The sequence below is a fragment of the Onychomys torridus genome, chromosome 5 (genome assembly GCF_903995425.1).
Source record: "Onychomys torridus chromosome 5, mOncTor1.1, whole genome shotgun sequence".
NCBI lineage: Eukaryota > Metazoa > Chordata > Mammalia > Rodentia > Cricetidae > Onychomys > Onychomys torridus.
The window spans coordinates 50,924,276-50,944,022 of record NC_050447.1 but is presented as its reverse complement, the minus strand read 5'-3'; the positions used below and the strand labels follow the sequence as shown (position 1 = coordinate 50,944,022).

Here is a 19,747-nt window from a genome sequence, read left to right as displayed (position 1 = left end):
TTTACTTTCACTGAGCTTTCTAATGAAATCCAGCAAATGTTTAGAGTTCTTAAAGATGAAGATAAAAACTTTCAAAGCTGCTTCTTCTGGGGTTGTTTACTTGCCAAGACACCTCTCCTGTCCCGCTATTAAGTCAGCAGTGGTCCCTGTGTCTTCTTCAGTCTGTAAGCACCAAGTAGCTTCAGTTATGGTATAAATGGCCCTAGCCTTGATCAGCCCTCTCTGACCTCTGAGATGATATTGTTTCCATGAGCTATTTCTCAAGATGCTCAGGCAGCCTTTGGAGACGGGACGAATAGGATTCCTTCTTAGCAGATGAAATGTTTTCAACTTCCAGGATCTCAAACCTGTCAGTTTAGACAGACATGGCATCAGCAAGGTATATGCTGACAGCATGGTCTCCAGTGGGTGCTATTGCCTGGAGGTAAGGGGATGTGTAGATTATATCAGCTCCAGGTTTTTCATTTGTAATGAGGAAATAATGCCATCTGTTCAGCTGAGGCTAGTTAGATGCTATGAATAAAAATAACATGCAAAATAAAGAACCATGTAAGTGTAATTTGAAATGGATTGTTAAACTTCAGTCATTGACCTGAAGGGGTTGGGAAGCTGTCATTAATTATAGTTGCCAGTGTGTGCTGTGCACTTGATGTGTGTTGCTTGCTTTCCATAGTGCACAGATCCTATAACCCTCCTAAATGTTTGGAACAGAGTGATCTTGTGTCCCTCCCCCTCAGTGTTTCTCTCCTCCCACCCCAAGTTTGTAGCTGAAAAGATAAACACATTAATTTTCTTGATTACTGTTTTAGCCATCAAATGGCTGAGTTTGAGCTAACCTGTGCAGGGCTATTGGAGCTTAAATTTATGTCCACAGACTCCATATGTTGCAGACTTAGAGATGCTTTTCTTTCTTTTTATTAGCTTACCCTACCTAATTGAAGGGACTCCTATATTGCTAATGAAGCATAGGATATGCCATACCAAATGAGAGAAGACAGTGGAGACATTTCACTGCAGGTTTCTTTCTCAACATGAAGTACACCCTAGGAAAACTAGAAACCATGGATCCTTCAGAATGCATTTTGACCTTTGTTTTTGATGGAAGCTCTTGGTTAGGAATGCTTCTCTGGCATTGACTGATCAGAAACTTCAGATGCTCTGCTGCTGTGTTTTGTGACTAAGGTAACATTCTGAACCAGACAAATTGTTTTGTTTCTGTTGCTGTGATAGAGTACCCCAATAAAATGAATTTAAGGGAGAAAATGTTTACTTGGTACACAATTCCAGGTTATAGTCTATCATGGTGAGAACACAAGAGAACTAGCTATATTACATAAATCTGCAGTCAAAAGAAGGGAATAATAGCTGTGTACCTGCTGTTGGCTCAACTTATTCTCTCCATCATGAAATGTGTCATTAACCTCTAATTTAATAAAATTCCTCATGAAAATGGAGACATGACTCAGGTTAAAGAAACTGCTTTTCTTGGCAAAGAATGTGAATGTAGTTCCTAGCACCCATATCTGGCAGCTCACAACTGCCTGTAACTCTAGCTCCATAGTATTCAACACCCTCTTTTGGCTACTTTGGGTACCCACACATTTGCACAGTTTGCTTTTTTTTTTTTTTTTTTTAATCAACTCTATAACATGAAGTTGTATGTGTCATGGAATAGTATTTAATTTTGATAATAGTGAAGAATGCATCTGTTTGGACCAATAAATATACATTTGAAGCATGAAATACCAACTTATGTCTTAAGGATGTCAGTTCAAGATAAGTGAGATGGCTTAGCAAGTAAAGGCCTTTCTTGCTAAGCCTCATGACTTGAGTTTGACTTGTAAAATCCACATGGTGGAAGTCAATAAGTGATTCCCCAAGTTGTCTTCTGACCATCATGATGGGGACCACAGCACATGTACCTCCATATCTACTAAATAAAGGTGTAAAGGACATAAACATTGTTTTGTTTTATTTCGTTTGCATTGGTGTTTTGCTTGCATGTATGTCTGTGTGAGGGTGTCAGATCCTCTGGGACTGGAGTTGCAGACAGTTGTGAGCTACCATGTGAGTGCTGAGAGTTGAACCCAGGCCCCCTGGGATGAGCAGCCAGTTCTCTTAGCCACTGAGCCATCTCTCTAGCCTGGGCATAAGCATTGTCAGCTTGTACTTAGGGATTTCTCTGCCTAGTTTTGGGCAAAGCTTCAGAAATGTGGTAAAAGAGAAATGAAAAACAAACCATGTCTTCCTTCGCATTGTGGGCTGAAAGAAGGGAGAGAGGAAAAGAAGGGAAAGAATAAATAGGTGAGTATTACTATGAGGACAGTGCAGGAACTTGCTACTTGGTGGTAGCTCGGCTGTGCATCCACTCATTCCTGCACTATTTGTTTGCCTGTCTGCTGGGATATCCCAAGGGCACTTGTGCTCTAAACTACACCAAATGCTTACTTTCTCCTTCTCACATATCAGAAGAAATGAATCTTTTTTTAAAATGGTAGAAACAGATTTTTAATTCCAAACCCTGAACTGTTGCTCTGCTTTCCCAAAACCCTGTGGTTTTCAGTTGGAACCTTTGCTTTGGCAGACTGCTACACCATTTCTTTTCAGGTGGTGACTAGTTTGTATAGACTTATCCTCTTAGCGGCTGCCTTGAACTTTAATCCAGTTACTGAAACCTTCAAAGTCCCTGAAAGAAAGGACTGTATGTGAAGAGACCAGTGTAGAACAAATTCCGGGTCAGAGTGGGCCCAGAAATTTCTCCAGGTGGACTACCCTTGCCAGACCTTGCCATCTCTTGGCCATTTCTTTCCTGTAACATTTTAGCACAGGATTTTGAATCCAAAGGCCCTGTTTTACAGCTTTGTAGGTGTGTCTTTATCCAGATGATTTGACATATGTGGGACTTGAGACTGTATTTGTCTTCATGCTATTGCTCTGCTGAACAATGATGTCTAGAGATAGTGTGGGCTGAAGAGGGGAGGGAATGGGTGGTGATCTTTACTCTGAAATCCTTTTTATTATTTTATGCAATTATCTTGCAGTTTTCAGAAATCAGCTGGTGTCACTGCACATATGCTTAGAACTGTTGCTATAACAACAAGCCTGGTAGCCCACACAGTCCTTCTGGAAGGCCTGGGTGTTTTTTGTGGCATCTGTTCACAAGAGGACACATATCCCTCTGACCTGTGAGAATCTGCCAGTTGCTGTGTTTCATTTTAGAGCATCTGCTTTCTTTTGATTTGATTGCCTGGTTATTTCACCTAGTCAAGATGCCTTCCTATGTATTTAGTTCAGTGAGAAGTAGAACTATGAGACTGTTTTTGCCTCTCTACTTTCCACAGTTGCAGCAGAATCAGTGTCGTTCATTAGTTTGTGTCATCCAGCCATCAGTGAAAAACTGGATTTGAGCCCTTTACCATGGAAACCTCAAATTTTGGGAGCAATATTTCATATAAACAACATTTTCTTCAAGGTACTTGGTGTTATGAGTTCTAATTTCCTGGTTATATATCAAAGAAGTTTGGAGTCATTTATCTAATATATCTATCTCCATTTGTACATTAATAAAATTATAATCTATATGAAATTGGATTTGAGAAGTAAATTGTTCTTTCTGTACTTCATTTGGCTGTCATCTAATTTTCCCCACTTGGCTCCACACTTTAAGAAAGACAGAGTGACTTTTTAAAACTTTGTTGGTTATAAACTCCCTGAAAATTTGGTAAAAGCTGTGGGACCATCCCAGAAGGCTTTGCATCTATAGGTATGGTGGGGAGGAATCATCAGGGTCTCTCTGTAACCCTAGCTATCCTGGAACTTCTGTGTAGGCTAGGCTGGCTTGGAAATCATAGAGATCCCCCGGCCTCTGCTTCCCAAGTGCTAGGAGTAAAGGCCTGCACCACTACATCTATCCTAGTATCCTATTAGATAGCATCCTATCTAATTTGGGTGTTTTCAGAACTCTGTACTCTGACTCACCCCTCATTATATATAGCTGTAGTTAAGAGTTTTCCTGCCTGGCCCAGTCAGGACAAATCTCTCTCACCCACCAGGCCCATAGACACTCAGACTCAACCAAGTAAACACACAGAAACTTACATTGTTTACAAACTGTATGGCCATAGCAGGCTTCTTGTTATCTACTTTTTCTATCTTACATTAACCCATTTCTATTCATCTATACTTTGCCACATGGCTTGTGGCTTACCACTGTCTTTACATGTTACTTGTTATGGCGGCGGCTGGCAGTGTCTCTCCCCCAGCCTTCCACCTCCCAGAAGTCTCTTCTCTCTTGTCCCGCCTATACTTCCTGCCTGGCCACTGGCCAAATAGCATTTATTTATACAGAGCGATATCCATAGCATATAGCTGTTATTTTTTCCATGAATAGAGCTTAATTTAATTTTTGACCTATATTTAAAGTTGTTCATTATTATTTCTCTGGTCACATTCCACAGAAGAGCATGATACGTGCAGAGTGCCATTTCTTGTTGCTCAGCCTAATACCACCTGCCCTCGGGTTTTTCCTGAAGCTGGTTTAAAACTCATTCTGTAGCCCAGGCTGCTCTCAAAATTACCATTACTCAGTCTCTTGAGTGCTGGGGTTACAAGATAGAGCCTTCTGATAATTTTATGGCAAAAGACACCTGTTCTGGTCTGAGGTGGAAAAGAAGTTTGTGAATGATGGTGCAGAGTGGAACAATAGTTTTACTGAGATATCATCTCATGTAGCCCAGACTAGCTTTGAACTTGTGATGTAGCCATCATACTCAGTTTTTTATATGCTAGGGATCAAATCTAGGGCTTTGTCTTGCGATATAGGCACTCTCCCAATGAGCTACACACCTAGTGAGCTTCATTAGAGTTTTGAAAACATGTACAGTTTATTTAAATTTTATTTTAAACTTTAAAAAAGTACATAGATGTGCTGGGGAAAATGCCTTGTGAGCAAGCATGAGCATGCACACACGTGTGCACACACAGAAGAGGATTTCTTTTCTTAAATCCACTCCACTTCTCTTTAGGAAGGGCAGGTCTCCTGTGAATATCAATAAAACATGGCATAAGGAGTTATAGTAAGACTAAGCACTTCCCCTTGTATAACGACTGGAAAAGGCGGCCCATTATGAGTAATAGGGTCTTTGGTTTTTTCGAGACAGGGTTTCTCTGTGTAGCTTTGCACCTTTCCTGGAACTCACTCTATAGACCAGGCTGGCCTCAAACTCATAGAGATCTGCCTGGCTCTGCCTCCGAGTGCTGGGATTAAAGGTGTACAGCGCCACCACTGCCCGGCTAGTAATAGGGTCTTAAAGGCCTGTAAAAGAGTCAGAGACAGCCCCTGTTGCCACTGTTAGGAGTCCTGCAAGAGGACCAAGTTACACAAGTGTTACATGCAAAGTGCCTAGGTCAATCCCATGCAGGTTCCCTGGTTGTCAGTCACCTGAGCTCTTATGATCCCAGATTAGTTGATTCTGTGAGTATCTTTTGGCATCTTTGACCCCTCTGGCTCCTGCAATCCTTTCTCCTCTTCTGTAGGATTCTTCGAACTCCACCTAATCGCATCTGTTTTCATCAGTTTGTTGGATGACACCTCTCTGACAATTTGGTTAGGCACCAATTTGGTCACAGGAGATGGCCAGATCTGCTATAGCTAGGAGTCTAAGTTGGAGTCTTCCTTTTAGGTTCCTGGGAGATTCCCTTGTGCCAAGTTTTTACCTGACCCCAAAATGTCCCTCCTTCTAGTAATCTCTTTTAGCACTCTCTCCCTCTGTATATAACTCCCCCAAGAGGATTTATTAAAATGAGTTACAGACTGTGTTGTAGCTAGTCCAACAATGGCTGTCTATCAGCATAAGGTCCAAGAACCCAGTAGTTGTTCATATCCACTGAGGCTGGATATGTCAGCTAGTCTTGAGTATAAGCCAGAGTCCTGAAGAAATAGGCCCCAGTGCCCATGAAGGAATGGACCTGCTAGTGATCGCTAGAGCAAGCAGATGAAGAGAGAGCAAGCTTCTTCCTTCCTTGTCCTTTATTTAGGCTGCTAGCAGAAGGTGTGGCCCAAATTAAAGATATATCTTCCACTGTCAAAGATCTGGACTAGAAGTGGGCCTTACCACTTCAAATGAGTTATTTAAAAAAATTTTCTCACAGTGTGCCTAAAACCATGGAGATTGTGGCCTCCAGTTGCTGGCTGTGGCTATACCACTTTTCCTGTGTGTATCTAATTTCTCTCTATGAAATATGTCTGCCTACATCATCTGAGTAAAAGTGATTTGTAAACAAAATGTTATGCAAGCAAGGTATGGTTAATGCATTTGAAATTTCAATACTTATTTTCTGTAATCAAATCAGATTATATGAACTGATGATATGTTTAGTGGAAATACAGAAATGCAAATAAACATGACTTTCTAAAAGTTACATTCTTGGGTCAGTATGCAATCCCATCTTAGTATCATTGCTTCTTTCCAAGACAGACTTGCTTCTACCACCACTACCACCTCATGCCTCCTCTTGTTTTTTGAGATAAGATTTCTCTGTGTAGACCAGGCTGGACTTGAACTCAGAGATCACATGCCTCTAAGTGCTGGGTGACAAACTCTGTGTGTTCACTCACTGAAGATAATAAAGCTCTCTAGGTGTTGGTGGTGCATGCCTTTAACCCCCACACTTGGGCAGTAGAGGCAGGCAGGTCTCTGTGAGTTCAAGGCCAACCTGACAGCCTGGGCAACACAGAGAAACCCTATCTCTGAAAACAAAACAAACAAAAAGATAAAGAACTCTTCACCAGTTATTTCTACCTGACTTCACTACAGGATTCTGATAGACATGACAGCCCCCAGAACCCACTGTCTTGTTTTTTGGAATCTAATGTGTTGTGGTGAGCTCCTGCTGTGGTTGATCTATTCTTCAGCATGCCATAAGTAATGTATGAGTCTAGATCGGCAGAGTAGTAAAAGACTGCTGTATGGAATAGAAAGTAAAAGTTAATCTTAAGACAAGTATCTTAAACTTCATTTTGTCTTGGAGCCTCAGTGAAGTTGAGGCCAGAAATCCAGCAGCATTAGTAATTTACATTCTAAGAGTCAGTTTCTATTTTTATTCTAGCCTGAGAGATAGGCTGTAAGGATCACTGATCAGTACTACACAAGATGAAGATAATGAATGGTTTTTGATCCTCTTTATTTCTGTATTTTATAGATAGACCTAAACATTTCTGACTACAAATCAGCCATTGTTTCTGAAAAACTGTATCGCATAATGAGAAAAATATTGTCTCTGTTTGCAACACACTGCACACACACACACACCATGTAAACAGAATGACATTCTTCTTGTGATTATGGGTTTATGCCAGTGTTTTCTATTCTGATAACTGACTTTTGAGAAAGTCCCTTTCTTCATAATTGCCAAAATTGGAAGTAGCTGATTCAGTGGGTGAATAGGTAAACAGTGTCACAGCCAGACAATAGAAAATTATTCATTGCTAAAAACAAACCATTTTAACCATGGAGGAACCACACATGCTTATTACAAAGTGAAAGAAGCCCATCGTGACTCTGCAGCTAAGTGCACCTCTCCCCAAGACTGACCTAAGTTGGATCTCCAGTACCTACATAGTAGAAGGAAAAAACCAACTTCTGACTCCCACATGTGTGCAATGGCATGTGCTACACCTCCAGTACATACACAAGTAAATTAACAACAACAACAAAAAAATCTTATTAAAGAAACTTGTCTTGAAAAGGCAACATGATTCCAGTTCTATGACATTCTGAGAAAGATTGTCAAAATTGGTCCACATCTGTCTGGTCTGATGGGCAGAGCACAGAGGATGTTTAGAGCAGTGAACTTGGTCTGTATGGTGTGCTGTAATATGGATATAAGTTATTATATGTTTGTCAAAATTATAGAATGTACATCATCCAAAATGAATCCTGATGTAAATTATGAACTCTGGAGATTAGTGGTGACAGGTGGACTACTCTGGTTCAGGATGTTGATTTGTAGAGGTTGTTTACATTTGAGGTAAAAGGTAATGTGGCAGCCCTGTATTTTGTACTCAATATTTCTAGAAACTTAAGACTGCTGTAATGGCTGGTCAACATGCTAAAATAACTTTGGACTGAAGTGAAGCACAGCTATGACTAAAGAGTGTGACAACTCCACTGTGGTGGGTGGTACTGAATTTCTGTAAAGTAAGTCCAGAGGACTTCTAGCAATGTTGTGTTTAGGAAAGGCCAGAGACATCAGGGCTGTTTTTTATTCTGTTGCAGTTCCTGCAATTTGGCCACCATTATGTTCAGAATTTTAGAGCCTGTTGTGGCGAGAACAAAACAGTACTAGAGTTCTGAGGTAGAAATATGATTAGAACCGGATGGTGGTGGCGCACATCTTTAATCCCAGCACTTGGGAGGCAGAGGCAGGTGGATCTCTTGAGTTTGAGGCCAGCCTGGTCTACAGAGTGAGTTCCAGGACAGTTAGGATTGTTTCACAAAGAAGCCTTGTCTTGAAAAACCAAAAAAGAAGAAGAAAAGAAAATATGAGTAGAAAGAAACTGGAGCTTCTTCAGGAGTTACTTTTGTTATAAGCAAATAAGGAAGGCACTGTTTGTCTCAATTGTACACCAATAGCTACCTGTAAGGTAAGGAGAACAAAGTCAAGGGTCTTGACCTCTAGTGGCTTATGGCCTCTAGATCAGGTCACTCCCTCTGGGAGCACTGTGCTCAAACCTGAACCCAGTCACACCCAACTCAGCCTTATGACTTAGTGCTCTCTTCTTTTTGCCTGTCATTTTTTTCCTTACCCAAGCCCTCAGGAGTTATTTTACTTTGTACTTAGAACTTTATTGTTTGTGGAGTACCTTTTTATGATGTTTGCTTCCAAGAGAACATGATCGTGTCCTTATAGAAGCTAGAAATCAGGAAGCCTGTGAGTTTGGTCACTCCTGGGGTGCGCATGCCATTTCTGTCTTAGGGCTTCTGTCCCAGGGCTGTCTGTTGTTCTTTGACTGCATATGGGGACAGCAGAGTGGCGGGAGGATAGTGTGGTATTCTCTGGAACTTGATTCTCCACTGGAGAGCTCTAGCCTTTCAGGGTCTGAGCAAGAGAGACCATGATGTGTAGGAGATGCCTTAGGTATCTTAGGTTAAGGATCATGAGTGCTGTCATTTCTCTTGGGCACTGTCTCAGTAAGGGAGTTTAGAACAGGTTTAATCAGATAAAAGAATCTTATAAGCAACATTAAGAACCTTTGCTCTTTTCTCTTACTGAACAAGGAAACAGGTGAGCAGCTTTGCAGAGGGTCTTCAGGGTTTCTGTTTCTTGGTCTACCCTGTGGTTTCCATACCTTAGCTTTAGTTTCCTCATCTTCTGTGTTCTCCTACCCCCCACCTCTCACTCACTCATTCTCATTTAACTTTTTCTCTGAAACAGTTAAACACCTAAGATGTAACAAAAATAACAGTGTCCTGTGTTTTTCCCCACAGTGTCTCCCAGAGGCAACTGCTTTGCTGTGTTCTTGCATGTAGCCGCCTCATAGCCTGCATGAGTTGGTTTGTTGCTTTGTGTTAATGAAGAGACATGGTGATGTGAACTGAGTTGAAGGATGTTGTTTGGATAGCTGTTGAAGAGTTTCATTGCTGCTGCTTCTTCCTTTGTGAGACAGGGTTTCTCTGTGTAGTCCTGACTTGTCCTGGAATTTACTCTGTAGACCAGGCTGGCCTTTAACACAGATCCTCCTGTCTCTGCCTCCCAAGTGCTATGATTAAAAGTGTGTACCACCACCGCCTAAGTTTCACTTCATTTGTATTATACGCCTTTGCATGCACACAAAGTTCTGTTTTTCTGGGCTAACTGCTTATGAAAGCAGTTGAGGATGTGGTGCAATGCCCAAACTATTTTCACAGTGGCAATACCATTTCATGTTCTCAATAAGGAGGCACCCTATAAGTTTCCCTGCTTTTTCTGTAGTATTTGATGGCATTGTTGTTTTAGGCAGTCTCATAGGCTCATGGTTTTTTGTTTGTTTGTTTGTTTGTTTGTTTGTTGTTGTTTTTTTGTTTTGTTTTGTTGGGTGTGTGTGTGTGTGTGTGTGTGTGTGTGTGTGCGCGCGCTTGTTTGCTCAGTGATTCTCAACTGGTGGGTTGCAAACCTATTTCCAAAAATATTCACATTGTGACTCACTTATTTACTAATTTTTTTAATGTGCATTGGTGTTTTGCCTGCATGTATGTTTGTGTGAGGGTGTCAGATCTCCTGGAACTGGAGTTACAGTCTTAAGCTGCCATATAGGTTCTGGGAATTGAACCTGAGTCCTCTTGAAAGAGCAGCTAGTGCTCTAAACTACTGAGCTGTCTCTCCAGCCCCTACATTTTGATTCATAGTAGTAGCAAAATTACAATTTTGAAGTAGCAATGGAAATTATTTTATGATTGGGGGTCACTAGAACAGGAAGAACTATATTAAGGGGTCACAGCATTAGGAAGGTTGAGAACCACTGCTCTATGGTTTCTGCTTCAGGCTCCTACCTGAGTTTCTGTCCTGACTTCTCTTGCTGATTGGTTTTCTGTTTCTCCCTAGGTTAATTTGGTCATAGTATTTATCACAGCAACAAAAAGCAAACTAGGATAAGCAGTGAGTGTGAAAACCTTACCTCCATCCCACTGTTACCTTCTGTTACACTGTCAGTACCATGGAATGCACACAGAGTATCTTAACAGTGTCATGAAAACATGTTGACCTCACAGACCCTGAAAAGTAATCTATTGTCAAAAGAACCACTGCACCTGCAGAAGTTGTAACAAACTCAGAAAGGGCTGGAAAGGCTGCACAATAGACTTCATGGCAGTTGCAGTTAAGACAGCCTGACAGAAGGCCAGGGCTGGGCTGTAGCTCAGTATTCAGTGCATATAAGAGACCCTCAGTTACACCCTGTAACAAGAAATGGTTGTGATAGTTGTCTCTCAGTAAAACTGAATGTCTCTGCAATCTTAATTACATAGAGTTTTCAAATATCACAAAATATTTTTATAATTTTTAGGTTTCAATTTTTTAATTTTATGTGAATCAATGTTTTGCATACATATATGTGTGTCCTGCGTTTGTGCCTAGTGCCTGCAGACATCAGAAAAGGGTTTTGGATCACCTGAAACAGGAGTTACTTACGGGTGCTGAGAATTGAACCCAGGTCCTGCAAGAACACGTGCTATTTAGCAACAAGTGCTCTTAACGTCTTGACTATCTCTCCTTGATCCTTCCTCCTTCAGGCGTTAAAGTAGCTTAATAAAACCCATTCTCCATTCTCATGCACACATACAGAGCAGGCTGGATATGAAGACCTATGTGAATAGAACTAAGATTGGGACAGGGGACACACTGGTTTTTGCATTATTCACTGATTCTTGTTAATGGTTGTGGCCAAATTGAACATTTCAGTCTGGAAATTCCATGGGTGCCCCCACCCCAACTCTTAACAGTGGCTTATTGACCTTCATCATTTATGGTGTTTGTGAGAATTCCCATGTGATTTGGTCTCCCTGTACAGAGGACCTGGCTCCTACCCTCCTGCAAGCGTTTTGGCTGTTGGCAAGTGAGAGATACTGGCTCACTCCTGCTGTTTAGCCCCAGTCAAGACTGTTCACATTTATGTCCTCTGGTGTCTGCTTTCCTGATAGGCCATTGTCTGTATATAAGAGATTGACTTTGCAATACTTAGATATTTTTTCCCTCTCATTTGTTATTTTGTTGTTGTGGTTGTTGTCGTCTATTTTTCTCTTTTCTTTCTTTTCTTTTTTTTTTTTTTTTTCTTCTGATTCTTTGAGACAGGATTTCACTGTTGTAACCCTAGTAGTCCTGGAACTCACTAGACTAGGCTGACCTCAAACTCAGAGATCTGCTTGCCTCTGCTTCTAGAGTACTTGGATTAAAGGCATGTGCCAGCACCACTTGGCTCATTAGTTTCTGAATCTTTTAGCCTCTTAATGAACTTTCTAGACTATACCAGCAGTTGGAGTTGTTTCTGATTCTTGCTTTTAAAGGCTGTCTTGTGTTAGTGGTCCCGTGTCTTCCTAAGCATGAGCAGATTCATTTTGGAGTTTGAAATCCTGAATTCTCTGAACTCTGTCCTTGCTTTGTGTGTCATATTTAGTTGGTGTTCCTCTTAACAGCTCTACTCTTTCTGTTTATTTTTAATGCCTACAGCTCCTATGGCTGGCTGGCAGACCTTCTGTGGCTGGTGGTGTATGTAGATCATATAAGGCACTGGACTTAGACTGCCTGTGATACCATTTACAGCTGGACTTTCTTCCTAGACTGCATCAGCAAGGTTAGGAAGAGCCTTCTCCCATCTTGTGAAGTGGGGTTCCTAGCCTTCCTTGAGAACTTCCTCAGGCTGTGGCTTTTTCCACTTTACCACATACCTCTAGTTGGGGGAGGGATATCTTTTCCTTTGCTGTCAGAAAGCTGCCTATAGTTTTGTTATTTGTGTGTCATTATTTCAGGGGAAAGGAATTCTGGGATGGTAGGAGGCTAATGATAGTCCTTAATCTATAGCATCATCTCTAGAGCCAGGGGCTTCTGTGTCTTTTATGGGGGCACACTGAAAGAATGCTCTGTGTTGTTTCTTATCAGAGCTAAGATCAGAGATACAGACATTATTCTTTTCTGATGCTATTGCTGTTGACCCCTTTGGGCTGAAACATGTAGCAGTAGAGCACTTGCATAGCTTTGCTAAGCTTTGGTTTGTTCTGCACAACATCAAAATGGGTGCTGGGCATTGTGGCACCTACCTTTAGTCCCATCAGGAGGCAGAGGCAGGCAGATATCCAAGGATACTTAGTGAGACCCTGTCTTAAAAACAAACAAAAACTAACATCCAGAAAGCTGTGTCTTGATATTTAGCCCTAGCTGGCTTCAATCTTTGCCTGCTTCTGTTTCCCAAGTATTGGGATTAAAGGTGTGTACCACCAAGTCAGGCCTGAGACATCTCACTTTTACAGTAGAAAATGCAGAATGGAGAAATCACATCTACATGTGAGAAAAGACATACCGTGTCTGGTTTCATTCACAGTAGGGACATGGATGGGAGCACCCTGCTCCTGCTGGTGGAGGGATCTGGCAATGGATGGCCTGGCCAGCTTTGTCCTTTACTTCAAAATAAAGTTGTTTTTTGTTGTTTGAGATGGTTTCTGTGCTGGTTAGTTTTTATCAACTTGACACAAACTAGTCATCTGGGAAGATGGGCCCTCAATTGAGGAATTGGCTTGTGGGCATGTCTGTGGGGGCATTTTCTTACTGCTTAATGTGGAAGGGCTGGCTTCACTGTGAGCAGTGTCACCCCTGGGCAAGCAGTATTGGGTTATATAAGAAAGCAAGCCATAGAAGAAGCCAGTAAGAAGTGTTCCTCTATGGTTTCTGCTCTTCAGTTGCTGCCTTAGCAGACCTTGATGATGGACTGTAAAGTATGACATAAAATAAGCTCCTTTCCTGCAGGTTGCTTTTGATTAGAGTGTTTATCCTAGCAACAAAAACCAAACTGCACCAGTCTTCTCAGCCCAGGCTCCTGTTATGTAGCCAGTGCTGGCCTTCAACCAGTGACCTCCTCCTGCCTCAGCCTTCAGTGTTGGTATTCCAGGCATGAACCAGGATGCTTTCCTGACTCCCCCACATAACTTTAGATAATGCTCTTAGGCCAGTTAAACATCAGGAAACTACTTCAGGAATTTTTATCAGGTCTCACAGAAAAGTAAGATAAGATCTTAAGATTGTACGTGTGTGTGTGTGTGTGTGTGTGTGTGTGTGTGTGTGTGTGTGTGTGTGTGTGTTTTGAGTATAAATGTGCATAGAATAGAGCAGGACATCCAGTATCTTCCTCTGTCGTTATTGTATTGCCTTTAGACGGGGTCTCTCACTGAACAGAAATCTTGACATTTTTGCTTAGGTAGATCCTGAGAAATCTCTGGCTACAAAGCCTATCTCACACCTCCATCCTCTCCTACCTTTAATGCTGGGTTACAAGCATACACAGCCATGCCTGACTTTTTACATGGGTGCTGGGGATTCTAACTCAAGTTCTCATACTTGCGGAGCAGGTGCTTTCCAGCCCCGAAGGTCTTGATTTAGAAGCAATTCTTTCTACAAGGATAGATTAAAAAAAACATGGCTTTAATAGGACAGAAAGAGCTAGGGAGTGAGGCTGCTGTCTGTAGGCCCAGATGAGTCAATTAGAAAGTGCTTTGACTAACATGGCACTGAGTGCTTTACTAAGGGAAGATAGTCTGAAACAGTGAATGTGGCTTGGCTGGCTGGCTGGCTGACAAAAAGGTGTATATTTTGTTGTGTTGTGTTACTGTTGTTTTGTAACACATGGATTTTCATGTGCTAGTTAAACTTTTAAAACATTGCTTTTAAATGTTTTATTTTGACACAAGGTCTCATTACATTGTCCAGACTGACCTTGAACTCTCTCTGTAGCCCAAGCAGGCCTTGAACTTGTGATCCTCCTGCCTCAGTCTTCATATAACCATGTACATGAATTTGTAGGGATACACTGGTTATAAAAGCTATAGTTGCAAATGTTATTTTCCGTGTTTTCCTGTCAGAATAACTGAAACTCCTGGTAGAGAAAAACATGGAACACATATAAAAAGACTAGAAGGTGGGTGGAAAGCGTGTTATGAGACTGTTTCCACAGAGAAAACCAGAGTGACGTTTGAGGAGGAAAGTGTATTCCATACACAATCATCAAAGAGGACTAAAGTCCCAGTGCTGGTCAGAAGGCCCAACAGAGGAAGAAGGCAGGACAGAGCAGTCAGGACCAACTAACTAGTTCGTATAATCTTTCTGAGGGTGGTCTCTGACTGCTTGGTTAAGGTTAACTATCCTGGATGGTTAAGGTTGGCTTGTGCATGATGGTTGAATGAGGGGATAGTTGGCTTGCATAAGCTTTTGGCTATCTCTAAAATTTCGTGTATGGCCAACAAGCTTTTTATGATGCCAAGTTACAGAAAATAAAGCACGTGAATAATGCAGCATGTGTCATAAGGTATTTTCAGAAGCACAGAGGCCGGAACCTCAAGCCCAGATGAAGGATCTGGCTCCATGGACATGGAGTAGGACTTTGAAGCTGCCTGCACATCCTATAGGGACTCCCTTATAGTTGTCATTTGTGTGTGCCACTCATGGTTGGTTGGTTTGTTGGATGGTTGGTTTGTTTCGAGACAGGGTTTCTCTGTGTAGCTTTGGAACCTGTCCTGGAACTCGCTCTGTAGACCAGGCTGACCTCAAACTCACAGAGATCCTCCCACCTCTACTGGGATTAAAGGTATGCGCTGCCACTGCATGGCCCCATTCATGCTTTATTTGGGAATTAAAGACTTACCCAGTATCCTTGGTGTTTTATGAGAAGTAGAGTATTTCTCTTCCTACCTTCTACATTGGGGTGTGAAGAGCAAGAAAATTTTGAAGTTGATGAGTGGATGTTGGAAGTTGAGATATGATCTGTTAGAATTTTGGGCCAGGGCACTCACTACTCTGGGTATTCACCTGACCTTGCTTGTGGGGAAAGACAGCAGTATACAGAACAAGAACAGAGTCACTAGGATCACCAAGCTTCATCCCATTGTGGGTTTTGTCTATTTTAAAGGGGTCCAGGTATTAGGTACTGATGGCTGCTCCCTAGAATAGACTTTCAGGATCCGGACAGTTCATTGCGTTCTCCTGTTGTGAGTTCCTATCTACTCCCCATTATGCAGCATAGCTAGTGTTCCTGTTGATGATGATCCTGGGAGCTGCCACTTGAAATAGCCCTCCCTGGCTCTCTCTATCCAGAGTGAGGCTACTGGCTACTCAGGTCAAAGCAACTGTACATCTTGGTTAAGCAGTCTGTTTGGCACTCCTATGAAATTGGCCTGGTCTTATGCTTCGGGTTGAGTGGTTTTTAACCTGCTGTATCTTTTCTTTTGAAGCAGACAGTTGATGACGAAGCAATGGCAGCATAAATGAAGATCAAGTAAGGGGAGGAGAACGATGCCCAAGGGTGGGTGTTCTAAAACACCACAGCAAGAAGACTTTTCTCTTAGCAACGACATGGTGGAGAAACAAACTGGGAAAAAGGTAACATTGACTCACCCTCCCCTTCCCTTGCCTCTCCTGGGTCATTAAGACCCAGGATAAGGACTAAAGACAGCACTCAGAACCCATGTGCTCACAAGGCCAGCCTGTTACTCTGTTCTTAGCCTGTTTTGTGAGGCCTTATCTTTCAGGAGTGTCCAGTTCTGTTATGAGCCATTCACTCACTGAAAAGGCCCTGCTTAAGCTTATCATAGTCGATCCCTTAGCAGACTTTGTATAGAAGTTGCCCGTCGGGCTGGAAAGATGGCTCAGAGGTTAAGAGCACCAGCTGCTCTTTCAGAGGTCCTGAGTTCAATTCCCAGCAATTACATGGTGGCTCACAACCACTTGTAATGAGATCTGGCGCCCTCTTCTGTATACTAAATAAACAAATCTTTAAAAAAAAAAAAAAAAAAATGAAAGAAAAAGTTGCCCGTCTGTGTCCTCTAAGATACCTTGTCCTGCTTTCAGTGAGACAGTTAACTGTGTTTTAGTTATACTGGCTAGAAACTCTGCTGAGACATTTGCTTTCAAATTTTGTTAATTCAGAACAAGAATAGAACTAGGTGGAAGTGGTGTACATCTTTAATCCCAGCACTCAATAGGCAGAGGCAGGCAGATGTCTGTGAGTTCAGTCAAGGAGAACAAGTTATAGGACAACTACACAGAGAAACCCTGTCTCAAACAAACAAACAAATTCAAGAATAGGAAAATAGAATTGCTGCCATCCTTTAGTCATTGTGTTGATGACGCCACATTCTGGGATGCCTATCTCCTTGCATCAAGGGAAGACTCCTCCTCCATGAACAAGAAGTTAGAATTACCATGTAGATACATATTTCATGTGTTAAGTTGCTTGTTTATATATATATATTCCATGACTGTTACCAAGTACATGAGCTGTCCTGGGACTGGATTTCTTCTCTGGTAGAAGATCACCTCTCAGCCAGTGAAATGAAGTCCTGACTCGCCCTCAGAATTCAGGTCATGTGTTTATAAGGTGATTTTCTAGTCCTAGTTCACCTTTATGTAGTTCCTAGTTGCTCCTCCTGAACCTTTGGCACCTATCCCTGTGAGAGGATCCTAACTCTGCTGTGCCTTCAGGCTGTCAGTGTTCCTCCCATTTTGATTCTTTCTGGACTTTAATAAAACTCTCCATGTAATTATTAGCAGGTATTCTACATGTGAAAACTAGTGAGCCAAATAGTCTCTTCTTTTAAATTTTGGTTGAGCACAAAATGGTTTGTAAACAAGGACGTATTTAGGTTCTGTTTAGACAGAAAAGATAGATGTGCCTCTGGGGCATACTTTTGGGGAAAGTTTCATACTGAATAGATGCAAAGACATGGTTTTAAGGTATATGCATGGACATTCCCATGGGATGAAATTAGAGAGTTGTCAAGAAAGGGCAAGGGAAAAGATTTTACTATCCTCTCTTAGTCTTCTCTTTGAAGGATTTCCTCACTAAGCTGGCATCAGAAACAGCACATACATCTCAGCCTGTGGGCATTCAAATCAGAGCAATGTCCTATTTCCATAGGCTGTTTGAGCCTTGGAAGAGCTCTTACTCAGACACTAGCTATTCTCCTTCTTAGTGCTGACTACTTGCCTTGGCCTCTTCTCTTCATTGGGTGCATCTTGGAACTCAGAATCAGTTTGTATCCCCAAGGACGTAACAGCTCAACTATGTGATGGTGTGGAGCACCTTGCACTTAGCTACCAAAACCTGTTACATCACAGGTCTCTCCCCTTCCCTGTTTTTCCAACACTGCCTCTTGAGGCTTCAGTTTAGATACCCTGACTGCTGCTTTTGTCTAGAGGGCTCCTACTGCCTTCTAGAGGGTACATTTGGCTTGTGTGTGTTTGTGCACTGTTGTCTGTGTCTTTGTGATCTGTGTATTGCTTGGCTGTCTGTTTTCTACAAAAAGCTTCTCGTGCCTACAAAAGCAATGTAAGTAGAAGTCACAGAACCCCCCAAAATGTAAGAGACCAGGACCAGGCTTGGGTTTCTTGCAGCACGAGTAGATTTAAGGTGTAGATTAGGGAAAACAAAGATTAGACCTCTGCTGGGCACTGGCAGTGGCCAGGCAGACAAAGATGAACAAGTTGTTAGGAGTTGTCATATGTCTTTCAGGTGCATGGCACATGGCTTGTCATGAAAGTGTGAAAGGGTAAAGTCTAATCAGGGCCCAGGGAGAAAGGTTGAACTCTAGAGAGTAGGTAGGCTACAGTGATCCATTCTGAAAGCTGTAGAAATTAGACTGTAACAGCCTAATAGCAAATGCCTAATTCTTGTTGTTCCTGCTGTTCCAGGTCCAGGATGTTTCAGTTTGGTTTGGGTTGTTGGTAACTGAGGGAAAGACACAAGTTGAGTTGAGCTGAGCCGAGTTAGTCCTGATCTAAGATTACAGGATCTGGATTATGTGGGCAGTGTAAATTGATTCAATTTAAGGTTGTTGTCCCCCCCCCCGCCGCCCCCCCCCCCCCGCCGCCCGCCCCCCCCCCCCCCCGCAAGATAGCCATGTCTTATTTTTTGTTTGATTGCTTCCTTATACTACACTGCAAAATGCCAGGCCTTTTCTGGAGATTGATAGTAACTCTGAAATTGCTATGTGATGCTGCTGGCAGTGCTCAGCACTAATTACCTATCTTATCTGGTCACTCAGGGTGGAACCTAGTAAGAACAGTCCATAATGGAGACTGTTCCTCAGGGAGTACATAGGAGCTCAGGTGTCAAATTATGGGATCATGAAGGGGGATCTGCTAGTAACAGCAGGATACTGGACTGGCTTCAGCTATTATCCCGTGAACTTATTTCCTCAGATACAGTTGCATGTTATCAAAAGCAACCTTTTTTTTTTTTTTTTACTCCCAAATGAATCATACTCTAAGTACAATATTTGTGAACAGAAAGAGCACGTGGTTCTGCCACATATCTTGCCACACACCCATTAGTGACACAAGCTGGCATATAGGGAAGACAGTGCTAAACACTTTTGCAACATCCAAACTGCAGTAGGAACTAGCAGTTTCCCTGCCCTGTTGATCATACTATGTCGAGAGCTATACTATGTCGAGAGCTAACTGGCTGCAGTGTTATCCAAGACAACTCAGCAAGAAGTGATATCTCTCATCCCATTTCAGAACTGGTCTCATTTTCCTGTGGCAGATGGTAATCTGAATCTCAGTATAAAACCCCTCGGAGAAGAGAATGCAAAAACAGCCTCTTCTTGGACCCTCAAAGGGTAGTCTAGACCAGCTTCTCAGCTGAGAACCTATCTTATGCAGACTTGATGTGCATCAGGAGGCTCTGAGGCTTCTGCCTCTATTTAATTGGGCCCCTCAAGGGTAGTACATCCCTTAATGTAAGAGAGAGAGAGACACACACACACACACACACACACACACACACACACACAAATAAAATAAACCTTGCCAGGCATAATGCCATGAAATCCTTGTGGATTCTCATGGACACTCAAAGGACCTGTTGTAACTAAAATTGTCTTAAACTGGAGGAATTAAGCTCTTTGATTTTAATATTAAGGACACAGTAATAACGTATGGTATCAGGATCCAGTGAGTGGAGCAGAGTCCACTGAAATTCACAAAGGTGCCAGGGCATTTTATTTTTGAG

General features: G+C 42.1%; 1 protein-coding gene across 6 annotated transcripts in view; it reads left to right on the top strand.

Annotated features, from left to right (window-relative positions):
* Positions 1-19,747, top strand: part of Ankrd11 (ankyrin repeat domain 11) — a 181,769-nt gene that overhangs the window by 129,775 nt on the left and 32,247 nt on the right. For 2 of the 6 annotated variants that reach the window (XM_036188671.1, XM_036188667.1), the window contains one exon: positions 15,969-16,113. In XM_036188671.1, the coding sequence (XP_036044564.1) occupies positions 16,027-16,113 (87 nt within the window). In that variant the 5' untranslated portion in view covers positions 15,969-16,026. Of the gene's footprint in view, positions 1-3,361; positions 3,473-15,965; positions 16,114-19,747 lie in introns of those variants that run through there. The other 4 variants (XM_036188670.1, XM_036188666.1, XM_036188672.1 and 1 more) reach the window with 3 other exon arrangements.